Source organism: Myotis brandtii, unplaced genomic scaffold (assembly GCF_000412655.1).
Source record: "Myotis brandtii unplaced genomic scaffold, ASM41265v1 scaffold358, whole genome shotgun sequence".
Lineage (NCBI taxonomy): Eukaryota > Metazoa > Chordata > Mammalia > Chiroptera > Vespertilionidae > Myotis > Myotis brandtii.
Window position 1 is genome coordinate 710,474 of NW_005363772.1, and position 21,005 is coordinate 731,478.

Here is a 21,005-nt window from a genome sequence, read left to right on the forward strand (position 1 = left end):
GAGAAACATGTAATACTCTTTGTAATAATTTAAGCAATAAAAATATATATTAAAAAAAAATAAAATAAATAAAATAAAATAAATAAACAGAAAAAAAAAAAAAACATGTTTTACTGACCTAGAAACATTTCTCCTATGAGAACTGGAAGGTGGCTGTCACCATATAGAATGTCACCCTAGAATGTTTTATATACTCAGTTCTTTTTACTTTTTAATCATTTCATATTCTTAATCCATCAATCTAACTTCCTTCAGATGGGAATTTAAATGATTGGCTGTTCAGGTACCAAAGCAATCCTTTAACAATATAAATATTTATACAGAAAACAGACTGATGGTTGCCAGAAGGGATGGGAGTTGGGGGACTGGTTGAAAGAGGTGAAGGGATTGAGAAGTACAGGTTGGTAGTTACAAAATAGTCAGGGGATGTAAAGTGCAGCATAGAGAATATAGTCATTAATATTGCAATATGGTGTTAGGTAGGTACTGAAAATATCGGGGGGAACACTTTGTAAAGTATATGGTTATTTAACAACTATGCTGTACACCTGAAACTAATACAAAATAATATTACATGTAAACTGCAATTGAAAAAATGAAAATGAAAAAAGGAAATATAAAATTAAAATATACATATTTATAACTAAGTCAGGGGTGCCCAAAGTCTGATTTATAAGATGGGGGGTTGGGGGTGGGATAAGGGAAGAGCTGGTCACAATAATTCTCATGCACACACACACACACACAGAAGCCTGAGCTATGATTACAACCTCTTCTCTCTGCTTGCTTACCCAGAACCTACATTATGCAAACCTGACAACACATGTTTCCTATCTGGTCAGTTTGATAAAGACGTACCATGTCAGCGGTGTTTAGCTTGTGATGTGGCGATTGCTTCAGCACTGACTGTCGGTGACCTGTGTGTCAGCTGACGCGGTTACCAGAAATTAGCATGCAGCCTCCTAAAATGCCAGACACATGGACCCTTTCCGCAGAGAGATATAATAGGACCCACATGATAGCTCCATTAAACAATGAAACATGTGACATTAACTAAAAACAGGAACACATCAGCAAATATGCCTGAGGAAGTTTATGGTATTTAACTCCTAAACATTAATTTTAGTGTGGCGTATGAGGAATTAATTAACTGAGCGTTTCCATTTTTATTGAAAGCGGAAATACTGTTCAGAAAAGCGATGAAGAGTAAATACAACATATTTTAAGTTTATTAAGCTTGGCTCATCGACTTCTATTTATTTAAGCTAATCTCATAAGGCAATTAAATATTTCAATCAGTAACTTTATGTGGCCATTTTATTTAGCACATTTCTGAAACATTAATCAATGTGTTAGAATGCAGAATGAGTATGTGAATACATTTCTAGTTTCCTGCAGCCAAAACAATGATTCCATACATTTTTTTAATCACATGAGCTCTGACAGACAAGTGGAAAATGACAATAGAAAAGATTAAAAGTTAGTGATTATAATGAAGATAGTTCAGGTTAAGGTTATATCTACATGACATAAGTGTTTCCATTAGCACTGTAATACTTTTCTCTAAACAATTAAGTTTTCCTAGTTAGAGGAAGCTTCATGCAGGTGTGGTAGAATGAATGTGATCCCAGATAGGATATAAAATGCAATTAATTGCTGGGTGGGGTTTTAGAAAAGAATCTTCTTTAAAAAAAATAGGATCTGTGTTTTCCCAGCATTATACTCAGTATTTATCATTTATAATAATTTAATAAGAGGCACAGTGGTAGACCCTGTTTCATATATAGTCCTATTTAATCTTTAATGATTTAGTAGAATGGGTGTTATTAATCCATTTTGCAGATGGGGGAGCTGATGCTCAGTAACTTGTACAAGGACAATCAAAGTAGGAGAATAAGGCAAAACGATTCCAAATCCATGATGTCCTTAGACTCTTTCGCCACCCAAAGTGCACTTGAACCAATTTATTTGAAGACCCACTTATTTTATAATTCAGAATTGGAACCTTGGTGTTTAGATCTTCAAGTTTATTTCAGGACTGTAATGATTGTTTTCTGATTAAAATGAGCTAGTGCCCATAAATATAATTTAAAACTGGGATTTTTTTCTTATATTGTTTAATGATGTACAGCTATATTCCACACTATTTTTTCTGATTCTACCATTGTATTTCTTAAAGGGAAAATATCCTTATGTCCAACAAAAAGCGTATTATTTTCAGAAACAGATGTTAGCGAAATGTATGATGGTTAAGTCGCCCGACCTGTACTTTTGTTTTATTACTTCCCTGTTGAGAACATATTAGCTTTTTTTCGTAAGATTCCATAGGTTTTCTTTTTATTTATTTTATCAGGTCACAGTCAAAACAGGAAAATTTATCATCAATACTTTCAATGGATTGATAAAAAACATTTGAGTTTTTGATACCAACAAATGGTATACATTTACTTGGAACTCAAATCAAGATGGATTAGGCAGTCTCTTTCATTGACACTATTAATATCACTCGAAACAACTGAAACCAGAGAAGTCACATGTGGTTGACAATTATGAGAGGAATAAAAATGAAGGCCCACTGAAGAGAGGAGATGTTAGATTGCCTTCTCTCCCTACTGCTACTCCTTGCCACAGTGTGACTAGGTAGGAAGTAGTTTGCACTACTTACTGCTTCCACCCACCTCCTCAATCAAACCGACTCACCATGCCAGGGTGTCAACAAGCGGTGCCACTTTCCTTTGCTATTGGCTTCTTAGTTTTAGAGTTTGGCATGATGCTCATTTCAAGGTTGCCACAAACTATGGAGATCTTACTCTATTTTATCAGAAATGGTATCGTTTTATAACTTCAAGCACTCCGGGCATGAGTATCAAATGGTTAATACACTCACAATTGTAGGAAAGGAAAAATTTCTGCATGCCACGTTACAGTCACACTGAGCAAATTTAGTATGCCAACTCTGTCAAACGGGAGTGAGGCTGAGGTGTTCTTGACCTTTTCCAAGCCTACAGTTATGCTATTGTTCATACTCAACGTGGTTTTCTCTTCAGCACAATAATTGCTAATGGGACTTTTTTCTATAGTTGCTTAAAAATTTTCTTTTTGGAAAACAGAACTAGTCTATATGTATATATTGCAGGTGCAGTCTGAGGCAACTGATGACTTTTAAAAGTGTCTTTTTTCATTTTAGTAGCCAAGGTTACCAAAACTATATTACAACATTCGCTTAATGTGAATAGTAGTTCCTTAGGAAAATGGAAAGAAAACAAAGTACAAAATCTTTATGATTAAAATCTCAGAATTTAGTGTAGCAATAGAACTTAACATTCTATTTTTAGAATTTAAATTATTCCTAGAATTTAAACATTTAAAATGTAAATAGAGCCCCTAATTATTTATTGTTAAAAGTTGGTGTTTCTTGATGAATCAATCTACAAAGAAAGAATGATGTGGCAAATAATATTAAATGAATAAATTAAAAATCCAGAGTGAGAACATTATCTTAAAATATAGGAAACCAAAGTAAAAAAAAATAAAGAAAAAGGAAAAAGATGTGAAAACACAGTGTAAAACCCACAAAACCATAAAAGAGTGAATTTTTATAGTCCTGAGTTCAGTTCACTTTTTATTTAGACTTCAAGTTACAATTACTCATCCCAAATTATTGAAAAATTATATTTCATTTCTTCAATATTATATATTGAAAGGTTTAAAGACTAGACATAAATGTTAAATATGAAAATTCAAAACATCATTTAACAGGAAACTTAGATTTGATTTCTATTAACAGTGGCTAGAGTTTTGCAAATGTAATAAATACTGAAGCATAGCAAGATGCTAATGGGACAATTTACTAACATATAAATGAACCAAAATCTATTGTTATTTATAAAATGATATTCTGCATAAATATCTAAAGTGATATTATTTCACTAATTGTTTTCATTGGTGTTCTGCTTTAATCAATGAAAAATATTTCAATAAGCTTGCTTTCCCTATAATCTTTCTAGGCATGGTAACGATGTTTTAGAAGGTATTTAGCTTATTAATTTAGCCTCTTTTTGGAACTTACTATTTTTATTTAACACATTATAGTTGACATTTTGGTGATGTAAATTTTTAAAAAATGAAGTATTTGATTGTTTCTAAAAACTAACAATGTAACAATGTGCAATTTTGGTTTTGGTAAAAAAAAAAGTCAAAATAACAGGCATGTAAAGTTAATAAGCAATATAAACGGTTGTCTTGGTAACTCATCACTTAGAGCAAAAATGCCCTTGTAGTGTTTGTAAGAGGATTCATTCATTATTCATACAATCATTCAATAAATAGTTGAATGTTATAATAAAAGTTTAGATACAACAATAAATAAGATAATATAAGCACCTGCTCTCATAGAGCTTTTAATTAAAAGGAAAGAGAAAATACAGGGTGGGAAAAAGTAGGTGTACAGTTGTGAGTATGCGAGTTTACTACTGTATTTTTATTTATTGATTTATTATTGCATTATTAGTACAATATAATCATACATAAACTTATATTTTCCCACGCCTGTAGACCCAAGAGCCAAAGGAACCAGACAAAAGAGATCTAACAGGCAAGCTCTCCCTGTTCTGAGTTAAAAGGGGTTTAGAACATCAAGGAGAGTGAACACTCAAAATGCCAGTCCAGAGTTAAGAAAGAAGTTTGGTCTGGGAACTAAAAGAAGACTAGGAAAAAATTAAGCTGAAACATAGGGTGGAGTCAGATCATGGAAGGCCAACAACAACTAATTCACATTAGAAAACGTGGGTTTATCTTTAAAACAACAACAACAATGGAAAGTTATTGGAAAGCATATTCCTATCTTACCTATGTAAAAATAAATGAAACCTGAAAATTATAGTATTCATATTTTATGAATACACTGGAAATGGAAGTTATGAAACTTAATTCTAAAGAGTAAATATTGGCTTCAGAAGCACAGAAATAATCTGAGCTCTTTTACATACCAACATGAATCCTTTTCAATATCTTCTATGTGTTTCCCCTTTAAAATAAATATGCTATATGGGTGATCTCATTTCTTGGTGTGGCAGAAATGTTAAATTGCCTAATTTAATGCTATACCCTCCACCCACTCCCAAATGAGAAAACTCAATGGTACTCACTACATCCAGCCTTGTAGCTGAAGCCGGGAGGCAGGAGGAATCCTTGCTGGGCAGCTGCAGCCAGTGTCCGTTGATCAGGAGGGAATACGGGAATCATTAATGGCGGCAGTTGACCTTGAACCTGCTGAACATGATAAAGAGGATCAAAGAGAAGAAGTTTGCTGCTCCATGTATCCACCCTTCTTACTTTATGATAAAAGAAAATCATTTATTCAATTCAATATACTGGCATACAAGCTTGTTAGAACACTGGGCTTGAAGTCTTGCTTTGGCACTACCTTAGGAGAATCAAAATATACAATAATTGAAAGGTGTTATCAAGTTCATTTTCTGACCTGATGAGTAATTTCCCTATATGATAGCCTTGAGAGTGATGAATGACGCATGCATCACTACTTTCACACAACAAGCCTCTTTTCATTGCATTAATATAATGGTTAAAAAAAATCCCTTAGGTTGAACTAAAATCTCCTCATGTAAATCCTGCCTCTTAGGAATAATTCTACTTTCTAAAATAAAACCAACCCAACCAGTATAATTTTATATGTGAGCAGCTCTTCATTACTTGAAGGTAATTCTCATGTTGACACATGGTATTGAAAATTTATGATTTTTAAATAAAATAGCTGGAAGAAATCTTAGAGAGTAAGACTTTCCCCTTTCTTTATAGAAGAGGTTACTGGAGCCAAAAGACAACTTAATTGTCCATGGCCATTGAAACTAGGTCTAGAATCCAATCCCTTGAATTCTGCTCTATTCATACTTTGCTCTTCATCTATCATTTCTCAAGCTTTAAACCACTCTGCGAATGACACAGCCTCTGCTCTGGTTGCCTTCTTTGGACTACGCCGTAATGAGCTGGTATAACTCTTGGAATATGGATTTCACATTAGTAAATGAATAATACAGCACAAAGGAATAACTATCTTCTTTGAACTGAACAAGAATTTCCAGACCTAATGCTGTCATTTCTGCAGCTATGTCACATTAGTGACTAATGTAGAGGTGGTCATTAACCAAACTACCTAGGATATGCTTTCCAAATATTTAAGCAAGATCTCCCTGGTGAACATGATTATTGTTTAGTGTTTGTCACTGAATATGTGAATGAGAATTTAGAATCATGCTGAAAATCACACATCTGACACTTTATTTTACTTACTGCTCCACATTAATTCAGTTACTTGGAAAATATTTGATAAACACATACTCTGCAGAAGAAAAATGAACTAGGCAGTAGAGATACAACCGTGAACAATAAACCAAGGTCCTATGCCCATGGAGCTTACATTACAGTGGAAAGAATAGTAAAAAGTAAAGCGACTATACCACAAAATTACAAGTTCATCCATTCACTAATCTTAACAGCAACTCTGAGATATCTCTGACTTGTTTTCCTTTCTTCCGTAGCACTGCACATTCTTAGGGCAGTAATGATTCCTATAGTTCTCATCATTTATCACATTAAAAGTCTACCCTCAGTTTCTCCTTCATCTTTCACAATAAACCTCTAAGCTCTTTCTGAGATTTTGATTGGTGAGTGTCCCTTTGGGGTTGAGAGTGTGTGTGAGAGAGAGAGGGGGGGGGGAAGGGAGGGAAGAAGTGAGGGAGAGAATGGGAGAGTGGGAGAGATGAGAGAGATATGAGCACTATAAGAATGAGACATCTGTTTTCAGCAATGACTCCAAATTGGAAATTATTTCTTCTAGCCAATAGAATTTTAAACCCACCACTGTCATACCTTTTTAGTAAAACTACAGCCAACAGTTTTTTGAATGTTCTGGAGAAGAGATAAACTTTATGTAGAAATCAATGAAAAATAATTGACTAAAGACTCAAAAAATTAGAGCCTGAAGATTGAGCAAGAATGTAGGAATAAGTGGCCTAAAACAAGGGATGGACATTGGAAGGCAAAACAGTATGGGGACCAGTTCAGTGTCAGCAGAGAATGCTGACCAGAATAACACGCAGAGACAAACAAGAAACCAGCCACATTGGTTAAGGATTATCACCAGCAACTCTATATCCTTTATATTTCATTGTTTCTAAGTTATATTTTATATAGTATTTCTCTTCCTTTCTAAGACAATGTTGGTTATATGATATATCATAAATTTAAAAAGAGAATTTTAGAGGGAAGAAGAAACTTAAAATGAAACATGCACACATTTGAGAAAAATAACTACTACAGAATTGCAGAAAGAATAGTTTTTTCTCTTAGTGCAGTAGTTCTCAAACTTGAATGTATATGAGTATCACCAGGCAAGCTCTGAAAAATCCTCAGTGCTCAGACTGCTTTCCAGACCAATTAAGTCTGAATCAGGGGTGAGACCCAGCCATCAGCATTTTTTCATGTTCCCCTGATGACTTCAATGTGCATCCACACTTGAGAAGCGCTGTCTTAAAGAATGCTTTCAGTCACTGTCAACGCATTTTTTTGATTTCTTCATTTTTGCCTTGAGTTACAAAGCACCTTCACATACATAATTAGTTAAAAGGGAGCCTCTGCCTGACTTTTATAGGTGCTGGTGCCCACAGGATAGACCAGATATTAAGCTATATTCCTCACAGAATTCCTTCTGAGTGAGTCTTTATCTGTATTTTACATGCCCTTCTTGTAAAAACAACAACAACAAAAGAAAGAAACTTGGATGGTTTAGAAAGTAATGACCAAATCCCTCAGCCTGGTACTCAAGTTTCTTCACAATCTGTCCTCTGTCTACCTTCCTAGGCATTTCTGCTGCCCTCCTTCAGATATGCTGTCCTCTTGCCTCAATGGATCATGAAGAGTTCCTTGCATATTCGGTGTTTTTCCATGCTTGAATGGATTCAAAAGTATTTTCTTCTCTGTTTTGAGTGATTTCTCTTTTCCTTTTCTTCTTGGCAAAATTCTACTTATTTTTTCAAAGGTTTTTGAGATCTACATAATGTCTTTGCCTGTGAAGCACTTCTTTCTTATGGTGCCAATTTCCAGGCAGAAAGAACTGTTACTTCTTTTAACCTCATAAAGCTAATGTAATACTTACTGTATTGAATAATAGTTACTTACATAACCTGAGTTTCCCTTATGACCTATGAGCTTAAAAAGGAAAGAGGTTGTAACTTTATTATTATACCTTCAGAGCTCAGAACAAGAGGTAAACTATTTGTGCATTGATAATTCATAAATAAAAAAGAAGAATTAATTATATAGTCCTATCTTTCTCATTATATCTTCATGAGCCAACTCCAAATGTTCAAAAAAGGCTTGTGGACAAAAAGGTTATTTAATGACCACAAAGGATTTCAATTTCATCAAGAAGAATAAGGTGCCAACTATTTGTGCTCCCATTCTTGTTATAGCAAAATGGTCTTATACATTATGATATGTCCATGACTCTTGGAATTACCCATGCATAAAGAAATAAAAAAGTTATCCAGAAATATTAGAAATTTATTACATACTTCTGTAATTCCTGCCTATTATGGTCTAGTAACATAATGTTTTAATTATTATAGCTTTACAGTGTGTTTTAATAAAAGTACTCCAGGATTACTATTTTCTTTTTCAAATATAACTTGGATTTTATGACATTTATTTTTCCACAGTAATTTTAGAATATGAAATTTCTATTTGGATTCATTAACCTTATGGTTTGATGGCTAACAGCAGATTATATCTTTCAATTTATTTAACTCTTTTCTTGCTTCATATAATTCTTATAGTTTTCTAGGTAATTTTATTTTTAAGATTTAAAAAATATCTTATTTACATTTTAAATGGATTGTGTTATTGTTTAACTGGTCATTGTGTGTACATAAGCCTATCTGTGTAAGACAGTTTTTATCAGATAATTCATTTATAGTCCAACTAGTGGCCCGGTGCACGAATTCATGCACATTAAAAGAAAATTAATTAGAAAAATATTTTAAAATCACTATTTGCCCTTTCTCTATAATAGAAGCGTCAACCAAATTCATGATTGACAATGACAGATCGAAACACATGTGTGCGATTGGTACCGCCAGCGAGAGCTTTATATATGTTGCACATGCATGAGTCAACTTAGCCTTTTATATATAGAGAATAAACTTGCTTAATTAGACCTGATTTCTGATGTAGCTAAACTTTTTCCAGCTCAGTGAAGCACCCCAACTTCTCTTTCAGGTAATTGTCAGCAACACAGCAGTAAATATCAACACAAAGCAGATTATTATTGTAGGTCACGCAGGGATAACAAAGGGTAAATGATTTAACTGCAGCAGTGTTTGACTATATTCTGCACAGTGAGGAAACCTGAAATCATTTTCAAGGTCCACCATTTCATACTTCTTTTCAGTCAGGTCAAGTTTATAAATTTTCTAAATCTCTGTTTTACAGCTAATGGAAAGAAAATAGGATTCTGAGTCTCCTATCTACCTATTCAGGACTTCTGTGAGGATCAAATGAGATGAGGCACGGGAAAAACACTTCACAGACATTTGGTTAAAGTATGAAATGTTTGCACCTGGCTATAAAGCAAGTCCTGTTCCTGGGCTGAAGAAACTCCAAGGAGGCTAATCACTAGGGATAGGAAGCTGGGCGTTGCTATGTGACATCATTACCTGGCACCCACAGTGACCATTTCTGGGCTGGGCTGTGGGCTGCATTTTGCACCATGGGGTCTCAGCAGCATTGGCTATGCTTTGGCGGGCTGTTACTCCAGGATGGTGGCGAGGCCTGTGTCCCACTTGAGGGAAGCTGAGTGTTGCTTTGTGGGCACCAGGTCCACAGTGCCATTTCTCTGTGTGCATCACAGCAGTTCCTGCGTTGAGCATCTGCCCCCTGGTGGTCAGTGTGCATCATAGCAACTGGTTGGACAGTCGGACACTTAGCATATTAGCCTTTTATATATACTAGTATGTATAACAATGTTAGTATTTGAAAGAACAAACTGATGAACAAAATTGGTCCAGAGACATGGAAGCATGGAACAGACTGACAGATCTCAGTGGGAAAGGGAGAGGGGGTGTGAGAAGAGATTAATCAAAGAACTCATATGCATAGCCATGGACACATATAATAGTGAGGTGAAGGCCTGTGGTGGGGCAGGAGCTGGGTGGAGGAGGGTGCAAAGGGGAGAAAATTGGGAATACCTGTAATACTCTCAACAATAAAAAATAAAAAATAAAATAATTCTAGGGCTTTTAAAAATGTGTGTATTCTCAACTTTGACCTTATTATAATTATTGAAATAATTTTTCCTTAGCATTATAATTTGTTTTAATATATACAATTTACAAGATCCACATATGTGGAATAACAGAATTTTAAGGCTGAGAAAGGTCCTAGATATTATCTAGCACAACACCTTCATTGTACTCATAAGAACATAAGATTTAGTTTGGCCATATAAATTGTTTAAGAACCCACACTTAGGTAAGAGAAAAGTGGACACTGAAACCACATCATCTGACTCTTAATCTAGTCTCTTTCACATAATAGAAAATGTAGAAGGGAGAGGAGTAGGTTGGAAGGACCTAGGAATGACAAAGGAATTATAACAGAAAATCAGCCTAATTCCATTGTCCCAATGATGGGTTTTCTTTAGCATATCATAGAACAGATTATAAAGCATTGCAGTAATATTGAAAATAAAGTATGTAGTAAATATAATCCAAAATGTGTGGTTAAATTCCTATGTAACTGAAATGTAATCCACACATGCAACCAGAAACATGTAAAAATACAGTTGATCTCATAATCTGTAGATTTTGTATTTGAAAATTTGCCTTCTCATTAAAATTTACTTGTACTCCCATAAAACTTATTGTATCAGTGCTTTTGCAGTCACTCACAGACTTGCTAAAAGTAGCAAGAAATCTTGTTGGCAATTTCACTGTTTAAAATGCATAAAAAAGGGACATCTGTAATACTTTCAACAAAACAGATAAATTAAAAAAAGTTGGAATTCAACCTTGAAAAAATGAATAAAATGCATTAAGAATAATTTTTCTTTTGGCTATTCTGATTGGGTATTTTTTGCTACCTTATATTCCAAACAGCTGATTTGATTCTTGGCTTCATCTACTGTACTGTTGATTCCCTGTAAATTATTCTTCATTTCAGTTAGTGTATCCCTCATTTAAAAAAAATGCATTTATTGATTTTTAGACAGAGAGAAAGGGAGAGGGATAGAGGGAGAAAGATTGATGTAAGAAACATTGATCAGTTGCTCCCACACGCACCCCAACAGGGGATTGAGTCAGCCACCTGGGCATATGCCCTGACCAGAAATCGAACCAATGATCTATTGGTGCACAAAACAACACAAAATCCACCACACCACAATGGCCAGGTAGTCTATCCTCCATTTTTACTGGTCCTTTTCTATGCTATCTCAATAAGTTCAGTTAGCATCCTTATAAACAGAATTTTTGAACTCTGCTTCTAGTAGGTTGCTATCTCCATTTTGTTTAATTCTTTTTATTGAGTTTTGTTCTGTTCTTTCATTTGGGTCATGTTTCTTTGTCTCCTCACTTTGGCAGCCTCCATTTGTTTGTTTTTATATTTAGGTAGAGGTGCTACCTCTCCCAGGCTTGGTAGAATGGCCTAATGTAGTAAGTGTCCTGTAGGGTCCAGTCGCACAGCCTCTCTAATCACTCAACCTGGACATTCAAGGTCTGTGTGGGTTGTGTGCACCCTCTTCTTATAGTTGAGTCTTGATGGCATGTCCATGGGAAGGATTTACCTCCAGTACAATCAGCTGCAAGGACTGGCAGTGACCACTGACCACCAACTTCTGACCACTATGGAGGATCAGCTGTGCAAGGGCTATCCCTGCAGAGGAGGACTTATGTCAGCGGGGCTCTGGTGCATGCTGCGTCCGCCCCTTGAATGTGTCACTTGTGAAGATGGTCTGGTGGTGGTGCTTCAACAGGGTGAACCTATCTACTGGGTGTGCTGGCTCTGGGGCCTCCTGGAGTATGTATAGGCCAAGGTCAGTCACTACCTGTTTTCTGCACAGGGCCACCCAGCATGAGCTACAAAGTGATCTGTAGATGGCTGCTATTTGTGCTGGGCTTGGAGGTACCCAGGTGGAGGCCAAGCTGTGAACCATGGCTGGCTGCTGCTAATGCTGGGCCTGGATCCACTTACTGAGAAGTATGGAACACACTAAGACCAGATGCTGCTTGTATGAAAAATTTTAGGAAAATCTGAGGCATGAGCCAAGACAGGCAATTTGTATGGAAAGCCACTGGAAACAGCAACCTATTTGAAAAAATAATGACAGAAAATATACCTAACTTGGTAAAGGAAATAGACATAAAATTCCAGGTATTGCAGAGAGTCCCAAACAAGATGAACCCAAAAAGGCCCACACCAAGACACATCATAATTAAAATACAAAAGATTAAAGACAAAAGAGAATTTTAAAAGCAGCAAGAGAAGAGCAGTTAATTACCTACAAGGGAACTCCCACAAGACTGTCAGCTGATTTCTCAGAAACTTTGCAGGTCAGAAGGAATTGGCAAGAAATATTCAGTGTGATGAAAAGCAAGGACCTACAACCAAGATTGCAAAGCTATAATTTAGAATTGAAGGACAGATAAAGAGTTTCCAAGACAAGAAAAAGCTAAAGGCCCTGACCAGTTTGGCTCAGTGGATAGAGCATCGGCCTGTGGACTGAAGGGTTCCAGGATCGATTCCAGTCAAGGGCATGTGCCTTGGTTGTGGGCACATCCCCAGTGGGAGGTGTGCAGGAGGCAGCTGATCGATGTTTCTCTCTCATCGATGTTTCTATCTCTCCATCCCTCTCCCTTCCTCTCTATAGAAAATCAATAAAATATATTTAAAAAAAAGAAAAAGCCATAGGAGTTCATCACCACCAAACCAATATTATATGAAAAGTTAAAGGGTCTTCTTTAAGAAGAAGAAGATAAAAAGTATGAACAATAAAATGGCAATAAATACATATCTATCAACAAGTGAATCTAAAACACAAAATAAATGAAAAAGTAGCATAGAAACAGACTCATAAATACAGAGAAAGTTTTGATGGTTTCCAGATGGGAGGAATTTTGGGGGTAATGAGTTAAAAACGTGAAGGATAAAGAAATACAAATTGGTTGTTACAGAATAGTCACAGGATGCAAAGTACAGCATAGGGAATATAGTCAATAATATTCTTAATATCTAGGTATGGTGTCAGAAGATTGCAAGATTTGTAAGGATGATCACTTAAGTTATGTAATGTCTAATCACTGGGGTTTACACCTGAAACTAATATATTAATGTATGTCAACTATAACAAGATAAAAAATGCATTTAGAGTCAATAATAAAATTGAAGTGTCTTTAAACAGAAACATAAATAAAATAAGGTTATGTTTTGATCAGTTGGTGAAAATGATGTGACCAAAGGCTCTCAGTAACTTAACTCTGTATATCTCTCCCAGGGGCAACTGTTTAGTATTCACAAACTCATTGTTCATGGCAACTTTGTAGAAAATAAATAGTGCAAATAATGAGCAGCATCTGTATTATTTTTACATCTTAATTAATGTTCAGGTCACTGCTGCCAAAATTTAGCCACTCATTGGGAGAAAAGGTCACATTACATCAAAACAGTATGTTTTCTGGATAAATTCTAAAACTACTTTAGTTATAGAGTTAGTTATTCATTGTTACACTAGAGGCCTGGTGCATGAAAATTCATGCACTAGAGGGGGGTCCCTCAGCCTGGCCAGCTGCCTCTCACAGTCCAGGAGCCCTCAGGGGCAGGAGGTGACCCGGCGATAAGGGGAAGGCGATGCCCCCATCAATCCATCACCGCCTGCCCCCGCCGGCAGCACAAGCCTTGGCTGGTCCTGGTTATCTGAGCCTCAGGTGGCCCTGGGCAGCTGGGCAGCTGACATCCAAGGCTTGCCTGCGCCTCGGGCGTCAGCTGAACAGCCGACATCTGAGGCTTGCCTGTGCCTTGGGCTGGCCCTAGGTGGCGGGAGGGCTGAGGGCGGGTCCAGCCACACCATGCACCTGCCACCCCCCCCCCCAGCAGGGCTGAAAGGACTGGGGGACTCCAGCGGAGCTGAGGGACTGGGCACCGCAATCTTTTGTGATGTAGTGACAGTCAATTTGCATGATCCTGCTTTATTCGCTAGGATAGTTGCCAGTTTTGAATATTTCCAAATCCTTTTCACTATTAACTTCATTTATATTCTTTCACTTAATGAATGAAATTCCATTTAAGCTCATACTTAAGTTTTAAAATGTGTGACATTTATAATTACGTTTCAGTAAAGTACTTTCATCACAAAATGTTAGTCTTTTTGTTAGGGGGCATGTTATTGACAAGTTGAATAACACATTAAAATTCAAGAGGCTACCTCCTATATTGTTTTAACTTTAAGATAAAATATTATGTTTTAACACTTTTTATAATTCTACCACATAAATACTGCATGTAGATTTGCCCTCTAAAATCTTAAGAATCCAACACAAGCCAAACTCATTATCACACTTGTAAAAAACAAATAAAAGTTATTAATTATTCATAGTTAAATTTTTATATTTATGTAAATTCTCTATTGCAAAACCCTTAAATAGATGTTTGAGATTATTAATTTACCTTTCATTTCATGGGTCTGGTTATTTATTTATTCAATCAATATTTTTATTAAGCAGAAGTGTACTTTTTTGGTAACTAGGGATACAAAGATGAAGTCACATACAATGCCTGCTCTCTAGGAACTAATGCTGGTGCTGGTGTGGAAAATGGACAGTCACACTGCTGTTAATTCAACAAAATAGACTTGTATAACACACTATGGAACACAGACAAGGGACTCCTAACATAGCCAGGCAGGCCTCATGGAGACAGGTATAGCAGGTATAGAGATGGATAGATAAGTAGGAGTTAGCCAGGCAAAGAGATGGGAGTGTGAGAAAAGGATTCTAAGAGGAGAAGGCATGAGAAAAATCATCATGTGAAGGGAACACCACCAATAATCTAGAATGACAAAAAAATGTAAGCGGGAACCAGTGGTGAGAAAGTCTGCCTGAATCAGTGTGAGTATCAGCATGAGAAACTTGAGATTCCCCCTTGTAGGCTCTGGAGAACCACTGAAGGATTTAAAGTGGCTTAGGTAGACTACTCTGATGAGTACCTGGAGAAAAGATTTGAGAGGCCAAGCATAGAGATGAGGTAGGAGGTTAATACAGTTAACTAGGCAATAGATTATGAGAACTTAATCAGTAATAGAAGGGTTTATAAATAAGAAGAAAAAGCCAAAAAATATTTAGGGTAAATATGTGGAACACTGATGATGGGGGAGGCTATATATGTGAGGGTATATGAGATACCTCTGTATATATATATAAATACTAGAGCCCCGGTGCATGGCATTCATGCATAGGGGGGAGGGGCCTCAGTCCAGCCTGCATCCTCTCACAACCAGGGACCCCTTGGGGGATGTCTGACTGCTGGTTTCAGGCCTAAACTGGCAGTCAGACATCCCTCTTGCAATCCAGGACCGCTGGCTCCTAACCGCTCGCCTGCCTGCCTGCCTTATCACCCCTAAGCCCTCTGCCTGCCTGCCTTATCGCCCCTAACCCCTCTGCCTGCCTGCCTCATCGCCCGTAACCACTTGCCTGCCTGCCTCATCATCCCTAACCACTCTGCCTGCCTGACTGATCGCCCCTAATCCCTCTGCCTGCCTCATTGTCCCTAACTGCTTGCCTGCCTACCTGGTCAACCATAACCGATTGCCTGCCTGCCTCATCACCCCTAACTGCCTTTGCCTGCCTGACTCATTGCCCCTAACCACTCTTCCTGCCTGCCTTATTGCCCCTAACCCCTCTGCCTGACTGATAATCCGGAACCGCTCGCCTGCCTGCCTGATCACCCCTAACTGATCACCTGCCTGCCTCATCACCCCTAACCACTCACCTGCCTGTCTGATTGCCCCTAAGCACTTTGCCTGCCTGCCTGATAAACTCTAATTGCTTGCCTGCATGCCTGATCGCCTCTAACCACCTCTACCTCAGCTCCCACCACTGTTGCTTTGTCTGGAAGGTCATCCAGACGGTCATTGGCTGTCCGGTCTAATTAGCATATTACGCTTTTATTATTATAGAAGATAGCCAGGGGTGGGCAAAAGTAGGTTTACATTTGTAATGCAAGCAAATAATACAAATATGAGAATAAACTCTTTCAAGAACTAATAACTATAACCCTAATTTTGCCCACCCTTGTATATATAAATATTTTAACATATGTATACGTTGAAAACTTGGAGATAAAGAATGGGACAGACTCAAAGATAACTCTCAGGTGTCTAGTTTATGTAATTACTAGTGGCCCAGTGCACAGATTCATTCACATTGAAAGGAAATTAATTAGAAGGTGGCTGGTGGGGCGGGACTGGGCTAGATGGGCCAGAAATGCCCTGGAGCCAACCTCCTGTGGTCCCTCCCCAGCATCTGCAGAGTGAATGCGGTCCCTCCGTCAGGTGCCTCAGCCTGGCCTGTGGGTATTGGGCCAAAACCGGCTCTCTGACATCCCCTGTGGGGTCCCGGAGTACGAGAGGGCACTCTACAAAGTTGCTGTCTTACAGGGTGTGGAACACAAATGCAAGTGTGCAGTATACCAGATTCAGGGCTGACAGTGCCCCAGCAACAACATAACCCATAGCCGAAGGTGGAGTCACACAGCCCCACGAGGAATCGGGCTCCCTCCTCCCTGGTTTCAGGGTGCATTACCCGAGAATTGCTGCTGCCAAGTCATTGCAGCTCGGCAGCTCCTGCATTGAGCGTCTGCCCCCTGGTGGTCAGTGCGTATCTTAGAGACTGGTCGGACAGTGGGAGGGACACTTAGCATATTAGCCTTTTATATATATAGATTTATACAAGTATAAAAGAAAAACAAAGCATAGAGAGGTAGAAATAGCTTTCATGGAAAGATAATGAATTTGTTTTGCGATATGATGTATATGAGGTGCCTAAATAATATTCCATTGGATTTATGTTACTAGCAGATGGACACTCCAGTCTGAAGAGATTTTTAGGGTATGGTTTGGGGAGTCATTCATTGATGACTGTGAAGTCGATAATCTAGAGAGGATCTGAATGAGACAGCTCAAAATCATCAAGGTTACAATAATAATTGAACAAAGTGCAGAGAAAGAATCTATGAAGAGCAAAGTAAGATAGAAATAAAGAAAGTCATGATTATAGTGTCAATTAAAACCAACAAAGGGATTTCAATATTGAAGTAGTGACTAATAGTAAAAAATGTAGCAGAAAGAGTACTTCAGATAAAAATAATCTTGTGAAATTGTTAATTATAAAATAGTTATGATTCTAACAAAAGCGATTCCATTAGAGCAGAGGGTAGGAACCATATTGCAAAAGGTTGAGGACTGAATGACAAGCACGAAAAAGGAGAAAGCAGATGTAGACTATTCCTCAGAGAAGTCTGGGTGAGAATTAGGAGACATTAGAAAGCAGCTGCCTGGGATACATAGGCTTTATTTAGGTAGCAGACTTTTGAGCATATTTATTGGCTAAAAGGAGCAAACATAAGTTGAAATTTTTTAATGTAGGAAAGAGAGAAACTAAGTGGTGAACCAAAACTTTCAGAGGAGACTGAAAGGCAAGCCAGGGGTACAGAGACTAGTTTTGAATGGGAATGACATCTCATCCTTGGGACCAGAGGAACGGAGCTATATAAGTGATATGAGCAAATATGTTTTAGGGAAATGAGAAGGTAAGAAAAATCAGGCCTGATGGGAGAAATGTTCTCAATGATGTAGGCAATGTCATATCTTAAAAATGAGAGAGATAGAGATTAAGGAAGGGAGTTCAGCAAAGGTAAGGACAGCTGGATGGTCATTATGAGAAATGAAATATAAAGTAAACCATGGACAATTACAAAGAGTGGCAGAAAATGCTAGGGCCTTAGAAATGACCACATAAATCATGATGCCATCAGTCTTCCGTGTGTGTGTGTGTGTGTGTGTGTGTGTTTCAGAGTACCCGCTCCCTGTAGATGAGAATCAAAAAGGTGAATTCCAGCATACAAGTTGGGGAAGAGACAGGGATTGTGGGGACATCTGCAAACATAGGTTATGAGGAAATCAGAGTTGCTATTGACCACAATGAGCTTTAGGCTTTACCGGAGGAAGAGAGGCCTGGAAGGCTTACTACCCTTAGGAAAATATAGCACTTAAAGAACTAGGGAAACTCCCTGATATCAAGGAGCAGTTTGCATGAGCACTCAAACAGGAAGTCATGGTAAAGACTGTTTAAAAATACATATGCAAATGTCAACATGAAAGGCAGTTATATGATTTAAGTCAGCACAATTACAAGTAAAATGTAAAATCCAAAACTCTTCAAATGTTCCTCAAGCGTTTATCTTGATGACTCCTACAGTGTTCAAGCACATATCATCTTTAGGGACCAGCTCACCTACCACTGACATTCAGCCACTTTCAGTGGGGAACAGAGCAGCTGTTTAGAAGCACACAGTGATACTACACAGCAGTTCTGAGAAAATGAAGAATATAATATCCAAATGAGATTACAAGAGGGGTTTGGGTGGGAGGATGTAATTACCCAAACTGGAGTTACCAGGATAACAAAGCTGACTTTCCACCATTAACAAGAAGAGGCGTGGGATCTTCAATGACCACTAATAGCCTGTGATTTTTCATTTCATGTACCGAAAGTCGATTTGCCAGTTTAGCCTACCCAATGCAATGGTCTTTAGAAAAAAACAAACAACTACACTCAAATTAAAAATAAAGGAGTCCATTTATCTTCCAATTAATCTACTAGGAAGACTAAAGAAAATCTCATCGAGAAATACGGGAACATAAAAACACTGCTAAAATTGCAATCCCTGCCTCTCACTTCCCAACAGTCACATTAGAATCCTATCACCTCTAATTTCATTTGATTCAAGACAAAGACAAAGTAGCCATATTCTTTTAGAACAAAAATGAACAGCCATGTGGATTTTTTACATAGTAGTATTCTTCGGCAAAAAGCCACAGAACTTTTTTTAAAAAATCGTTTCCAAGGATGAAAGTGACTTTGCCAAACAAAGTGGCTTCAAAACAGGCCTCAAAAATACTAATAGAAAGACAGATGGTTCTACTAAGAGCTTGGCTGCCAAAATTAAAAAAAAAAAAGTAGAAAGAAAAGAGTGATGCTATTGAAGCTGACTGCAAAGTTATCTGATGACTACAAATACTTTTGTCCTACTGCAAGTGCTAACTCTGCCTGGAGGGCTGATACAGCCACAATACTCACTTCCCCACATTCCATCCCCCTGGATTGCCACCCCTCCTAAATACAACCTGTCAGTGCCAAGCCCCAGAGAACAGCACAAGCACGCACTTACTTGATTCTGACTGACTGCTCTGAGGAAGTGAACTATTGCATTGAAGAACTCCTATTTAGGAAAAGACCCACAAGGAAAATTGCTTTTCTTTTCACAACTGCCTGTCACATTTCTTTTTCTAATTTCTCTTTCCCTCCTCCTCCTCCCTGTCACCAAAGGCCCCTAGGCCCCATGAGGTTAGATTATACAAACTCAATTTGTATAAAAAAGGCAAGAAGAGGTGGATATAGTTTTGCCAGGATCGAGAAATAATCCAGTCAAGACACGGTGCAATTTTCTTTCCCAACTACTACTACAATAATACCTACACTTTATTTCCTTCAGGGCAACTGTCATTTCTTTTTAACCAGATTGCTACTGGATATAATAGAAATCGAAATATTATATGGTCACTGACTTTTCCTTTCAATGGCTCATTTCACTATTGCATTTTTACTTTTGTGTGATGTGTTTATTGTTGGTGTTGTTACTAGGATACAACCACTTTCAAATAATGTAGAATTAAGAACTCTGTCACATGAAGACAATAAAATTTCATTTTTAATAGTATGCAAGTTGAGTCAAATATTGTTTTCTAGTAGTACCCTTTACTTATTTTCAGAACTTAAGCATTACATTCTTATAAAGTACCATTTTAATATGCATAAAACTGATGTCAACCAAAATAAAGACATTTACTATAACAAGAATACATGCTTAAACAAAGTATATTGGCTGACTTCAAGAAAAACCTCTCTATTTTAAAAATTGATAATCATTCACTTAAAGGTGGCAAAAATACAGTGTTAAGTGAGAAAGCAAATGTGAAACAGTATGGAAACACACAGCTATTTTATTGGCAAGGACAATTTTGAGACGAATGACAGAGTTTAAAAACATAATGATTAAAATATCTCAAAGAATGTATTATTTAGGATTGCTATCATCTATTTTTTTTAACATATATATACTAGAGGCCCAGTGCACGAAATCCATGCACTGGGCGGGTGGGGGGGGGCGGTGTCCCTCAGTCTGGCCTGTGCCCTCAGGGGATGTCTGACTGCCAGATTGCCGATTGGGCCTAAACCGGCAGGTGGACATCCCTCTTGCAACCTGGGACGCTGTATGTACCAGTGACCATACTTTTCATACAGGTGAAAGGCATCTTGCTGTTGTACGGGCAGCTACATTTTTTTGCCCTGTTTATAAAAAGTAGTACATAACATGATCCTTCTGAGGCAGTAGTACCATTTTCCCCATCTTATGGGTGGAAAAACTGAAGCAGAGAGAAGTTAAGTAATTGGCTTTGTCACACAGTTATAAGTGTCAGAATCAGGGCTGACCACAAAATGTGCAAGCCAGAGTCCATGCATGTCATCGCTGCATCATCCTGTTTTTTTCAGTGTTAGAGTAGCCTTGCTAGGTTTTAATTTTTAAATCTAAGAGACTGTTCCCAATATATAGCGTAGGGTCCCTAGGCCTGGCCTTCGATCAGAGCCATCTGTGGGGTGACT

The 21,005-nt window shown here is 37.6% G+C and overlaps 1 protein-coding gene across 6 annotated transcripts in view; it reads right to left on the reverse strand.

The window, feature by feature from the left end:
- The window catches only part of SOX5 (SRY (sex determining region Y)-box 5), a 414,575-nt gene that overhangs the window by 135,011 nt on the left and 258,559 nt on the right, over positions 1-21,005 (reverse strand). For 5 of the 6 annotated variants that reach the window (XM_014544242.1, XM_014544245.1, XM_014544247.1 and 2 more), the window contains exon 7: positions 5,148-5,268. In XM_014544242.1, coding sequence (XP_014399728.1) covers positions 5,148-5,268 — 121 coding nt within the window. Of the gene's footprint in view, positions 1-5,147; positions 5,272-21,005 lie in introns of all 6 variants that reach the window. The other variant, XM_014544246.1, reaches the window with a different exon arrangement.